Consider the following 6,161-nt stretch of genomic DNA (forward strand, 5'->3'; position numbering starts at 1 on the left):
TTATATAGATTTCTTCAATCAAATTTAAGTATCAATCTAATCTCAATAATTTACCAACTATGTCTTTGAGCACGAGGTCAACAAAATGTAGCTACATCGCGTAACTAAAGCCTAATGTATATGCAAAAAGGTTTCACCATATACATATCAATCATCTAGATTAATATTCTTCCATGTATACATCTGATGAACTTCTATATCACTCACCCCACAATATCTACCAACCTCTCCAAATATATTAATGATCTCAAATTGGCATTAATGACAAGACCTATCAAGTTGACATGAATGACAATACCATGCAACACTTTTTTTCATCAATACCATCATCTGTAGATGCATTAATAAAATAAAGGGACGTTGTTAAAGAAAAATCACCATCATATGTCATAAAAGAAGAATAATCATGAATCATATTATGAAAGATAGTGATTTTTTTTTCATAATGAAGGATACAATATCTATTATTTTGATCTACCAATTGGAAGCACATAAGAGGGAGGGTTTGATTTGACCACTAAAGGGAAATGGGCCATAGATATTTTTAAGAGTATCGTAACATGATAGATGTAATATGTAGCTTTTTTTTATAATGTTTTTTTATGTTTATATAGAAGAGAGAAGTGTTCACTATTTTTGTTTGTTAATAAAATTTAGGAATCCCACAAAGCTAAAATAACTTAAATTTAATCTTAGAACTATAGATGTAATATATCTCAAAGATATGAATAGTCGAGTTCATGAAATGACATTACAAATATATTTTAAAAATATCACCATTATATATCATAAAAAAGGAGCAATCACAAATCATATTATGAAAGGTAATGATATTTTTTCCATAATGAAGGCTAAACTATCTATGATTTTGATCTATCAATTTGAAGCACATAAGAGGGAGGCTTTGATTTGGCCACTAATTGGAAATGGACTATAGATATTTTAAAGAGTATTGTAGCATGATAGATGTAATATGTACCTTTATTTTTTGTTTTATAATTGTTTGAAGAAGAGAGAAGTGTCTAATATTTTTGTTTGATAATAAAATTTAGGAAACCCATATATCTAAAATAGCTTAAACTTAATTTAGAACTATAGATACAATACATTTCAAAGATAAGAACACTTGGGTTCATGAAATGACATTACAAATATATCTTAAACATGTGTATTAACTTTAACAAGTATGAAAGTCTATATTAAAATTTGTAACAAGTGGTGACAAAACTAGATACTACCATTCAATATCACCTTCTAACGTCACAAAATGTTAGAGACTGATGATGCAAGTCCAAGTGCACCCCCCTTAAGAGCATCAAATAGCTCCAAATCACACCCTAAAATATATCTTAGATATAAACTAAATATAATTCAAATCTTTTATATAAATATTAATAATATTTAAAAATATAAACATGTATCTAAAATAATAAAAATTTAACTAATTGAGACAAATTAGAGTTTACTGTAAAATTAAAATGAAGTGAGCATTGACATCACAATTAAAATATAAAATGTTAAAAAATACAATGTAATTTTTTAATATACTACTTATTGCATCACAATTATATTCTAAAATAGTAAACGGAAAAAAATTAAATTTAAAAATGACAATAAAGAATATATAATATGAAAAACAAAACCAAAACTATAGACAACATCCAATCCACATATATAAAACTTTGAAAAATAGTTAGAAATATGTTACTTTCCAATCTACTACTATAATGAGAAACGGACATAAGTTTGTGGGCCCACAAATGTTACAAATACGGCCATACTAAAATGCACTTCCATACGAAGGAGAGGACTAATGCATTTTCGTGGCTGTATAGCCACCGGCATTAAGATGCAACCTTCTGAACTTTAAAAATTAAAAAAATTAAAATAATAATATAAAGAAAAAGTTATTATGGTTTTCGAAAGTTTGAAACTGGAGCCTTTTCTCCATACGTGTGTTATGCGCAGAGGCTTAGGCAATGCAGTGCGTGTGGGAATTGAAGGAAACTGACTAATGTAGCAGGCACTCCAGGGTTGCATGCTATTAATAGTTTGGAGAGTTATGGCAATCCAGTGTGAGAGAATTAGAAACATCCGGAACAGAGCGTGCATGGAATTAGAAACATCCGGAACAGAGCGTGCATGCATGCATTGTTGTCCGACTTTAAGAAACTTTCCTGAATTTTAAGAGGCTTCAGCAACACGTAATGTGACCAGGATTTGTGGTCGCTATATTACAGAGTTTTCATATTGTTTTACTTCAATGGTTATTTTAGTTCGTTTGCCTTGTTAGCTGATCTTGAATTGGGTCTGAATTTATTAATTTATTTTGAGAAGAAGCAGCATCTTGCAAGTGTTTTTGGAGGTATAAAGATGAAGTTCAGAAATGGTATGGAAGTCGAAACATGCAGCAAGGAACCTGGTTTTGTAGGAGCTTGGTTTGAGGGTGCTATAGTGTCTCAGGAGGGGAATATTTATCGTGTCCAGTACGATAAATTTGAGACAGATGAGGGGCATCCTCTGATGGAGGAATTACAATGCAACCAATTAAGGCCGCGCCCTCCTGAGATGAACATTATTAGTTGGGCAGGTGGTGATCAAGTTGAGGTTCTTGACAAGGATTGTTGGTGGGAAGGTGTTATCTCAGAGGTTCTTCCTCACAGATATTATAGTGTGTACTTCCCTTGCTATGACAATTGCATGAGATACCCCTACTCCAATATTCGGACCAGGCAGGAATGGAAGAATGGGAAATGGTCATTATCTCTTCCGGTAAATATTTTCCTTTACCTGTTTGGCAATTATTTTTAACCGTTTAACTTCTGTCGTGTTGTTAATGAAAATATTTGAAGAATGGTTCAATATTTTGCCTCTTGAGCATATAACAGAAGCACCCAGCTTTTATTCTATCCTACTTAATCATGTCTAAGTACCGCGTAGATGGTAAATTGAAGTCTCTACTAAGCATTGGGGTTTCACATATATGACAACTAAACACAGTGACCTAATTCAACATAATTAAGGCATGATTTAAAGAACGAAATATCTTCTATACATAACCTATCACTAGTAGGTAATTGAGCATGCCACTTTTATCTATGGTAAAGGCAACCAAGTCGTATCTCACATGTCACTATCAAGTGCAATGATCTTGTGCATAATGATATTAATAAATAACATGTAAAGATGTCGTATTTATATGCGATGCTATGTACTACGTACTCTAAAGTATCATTGTTCACAATGAATTACGAAGTAATATATCACGTCCTACTCTTCCAATACACGAGTTTAACAAAATACAGTGCATTCTTGCTATCATATAGAGACACCACTATCCTCGGCGATTACATTAATCTCAAGATAATCTACCAGATTTTAAGCAGATCACTGAACATGGGTTTTATTATCTAGTGAGAAAGGGTATCTTTCTTACCCATACAATACAATAAATATCCAACTTAAGTGTAGTTCCTAATGAATACAATCCTCAAATGTATCAAAATATCTCTAATAACTTAAGAATTTGGGCAAAGTTTATAGGCCTTTGTTTTGACTTAATATCATTTGTTTAGTATTCCATTGGCATCAAACATTTTGATCTTGTAGTTTCTGGAAAATAACATATTCTTGATTGCCTTTTGTTTGTAGTTACATTCATTGAATTGTCTAATATCTTTATGCCTAGAGAAATGTATGCCCTTTTTTACTACTTGTGCCTTGTATGACATATCAAGAAGCTATTTGGCCCCGAGGAATTAGAATTATCAATGTATCTTTGCTACAAGTTTTTGAGTTTTCAGTGTATAAAATTGAAACAATTGGTTTAGAATAATTAGAATATTAGCATTGAGATTTAGTAATATAACTGATTCCTATTGATAATTAGAAGGGTTTTCATGGCAATGTCAGATCTTAAGAAGGTAGGTATCTAATATAACAGTTGGAACAAACTTTTAATCTCTCTTTTGTAATGGAAGATATCCATTTCATTTAGTTATGTCTTGGTGCACATGTTAGCTTTTCAAACCTTTACATTCACTTGAGATCTCATCTTCCTTTACCTATAGGCTTTTTTAGTGATTCTGAGAATTTTGGATCTTCATATGAACACTTTTATATCAATCTTACTTTGTTAGCTCTATTAGGGGTGGTTCTTGTCTGATTGTCAGAGAGTTGCATCATGCATTGTATTATTTGGATCTACTTGAATTTTGGGATACAACCTTATGTTCAGAATATTATTAGAAACTTGACTTGTTTATTAAGATGTCGAGTCCTTTACACTATTGTATCTAACACATGCTTAAAATTATTTTTGCAGGCAAGAAAATGGAAGACATCAAAACAAGGGAATGCAATTGTAGAAAGTATGTATGAGGTAGATGAGGGCTTTCATCTTGACAAATGTGACAAAATAAAGAGATTTAGGCATTCAGAATCAGCACAACATGTAGACAAAGGGACACTTCATGCCAAGGGCATTTTTGTTGATGCTTCTCACATGAATACGAACTATAAAGATTATTTTGTTTCAACTACTGGGAGTCACACTGCTTTTGCTCTTGCAATTCAAGATGGAAGAGATAAAGTGCCAAACAATAGAAAGAATACTCACTATAACACCAGAAAACTGCCTAAACTTAGGAAGAAGCAAAAGAAAAATGGAATTTGCCTAGCAGACGAGCACAATGTATCCACACATAAGTTGGAATTATTTGCATATCGCTCTGTGTTAGAGGCTTTTAATGCCCAAGGTTCATTAAGCTGGGAAAGAGAAATTTTACTGACCAATCTCCGTTCTGAATTGCACATTTCTTGTGAAGAGCACACATTTGTGCTGGAACAACTTGCATGTGGTGTTTGATGTAAAATTGTACTGTTCTCAATTTCATATATTGTACAAAATGTTCTTGCAAGATTTGTTATTGACAATCTCTGGAATTTGACTAAAGATGCTTTTCATGAAGAAAAAAGTGAATAGCCTTCCATGTATAATGTCCAAGATTCTTATCAATGTAAAGATCTTTGGCAACATAGTGCAGTTCAGATTTTTGTGATCATGTCATGGTTACTCTTGAATTTTTCATATATTTCACTCTCATTTTCTAGTTGGAATGAACTTTTCTTGCAAACACATTGAAAGTTTGAATACTTTTAATTTCTTTCAAAGATTGTGAGATTTACATCATTAGTCAAAAATTGAGTACAAGCACTTTTTAAATTCTGTAAACAGTATATCAGTCAAGACAAACTTATGCAATTGTTAGTCATTATGTTGTCATTTTGACAATATATTCAGACAAAAACATGCTTATTACTGCACATATAATATTGCAATAATCAATCGAGCTATTCAACCTTCATCCTTGAACTAGACATTAGTTTCTTTTTATCCACAGAATTGAGATGTTGCCTACATAAAGTTTTTTTGGTAAGTGGCTTGTTTATTGCATTGTAATCTATATCTTCGGCCTTCCGGTCAAGAAAAATCTAAAATAACCACTATCCACTTTTCTCCTCTTATGCCAGTATCCTATGGGGAGCCCTTGTTGCAAACAAATTTCAGTCCATGCAATAACTGACCAGCCAAGAAAGTCAGTAATGACCTTTTTTCGCAATTCCAGCAACTTTTACATGCTGTGTCCAGTCAAGAACCTTTTCATTTACATTTACATTTGCATCTTTGTCGTTAGTAATTGCTAGTTTCATAGCTGCAACATTTCAATGACAATCATTACTTTAAGTTGCATAAATAAACCCTTATGGTTGATTGTTTTCCATTGAAAAACCTTGGAGTGTAATGTATTGTTTTTAAACCTTGTTTTCAAATCTCCAACTCTGATTTGGAAAACCATTTTTTATTAACTAACATTTCATACACCTAGCTTGCCCTTATGGTAACAAATGCTGGATTTTTGCATCAATCGGGACAAAACTTTATCTTCATTCAACATTGTAAACAAAATAGCATTTTGAGGCAAAGATGAAAGAAAGATGTAATTAATGATTAGCAGATTTCCATTGGAAATAATTTAGCTAGTTTATTCTAAAAAATTGTCTGTCTGTCACCATTTTCATCCCGTTTGCACATATGTTCTTTGAGAGTTACCATTTCATCTTGATGCCAAATGATGCTTTCAAAAAAAGAATAGAAAAAG

General features: G+C 32.0%; 1 protein-coding gene across 1 annotated transcript; it reads left to right on the forward strand.

Moving 5' to 3' along the window:
• The first annotated feature begins 2,373 nt into the window (after positions 1-2,373).
• LOC149569289 (uncharacterized) lies at positions 2,374-4,867 on the forward strand. The gene is made up of 2 exons (XM_089816878.1): positions 2,374-2,772; positions 4,325-4,867. Exons 1-2 carry the CDS (start codon positions 2,374-2,376, stop codon positions 4,865-4,867), a joined length of 942 nt encoding a protein of 313 aa, XP_089673004.1.
• Positions 4,868-6,161: the final 1,294 nt, after the last annotated feature.

This window comes from Cupressus sempervirens, chromosome 3, assembly GCF_028749045.1.
Source record: "Cupressus sempervirens isolate cs-2001-9-10 chromosome 3, ASM2874904v1, whole genome shotgun sequence".
In the NCBI taxonomy this organism is placed as follows: domain Eukaryota; kingdom Viridiplantae; phylum Streptophyta; class Pinopsida; order Cupressales; family Cupressaceae; genus Cupressus; species Cupressus sempervirens.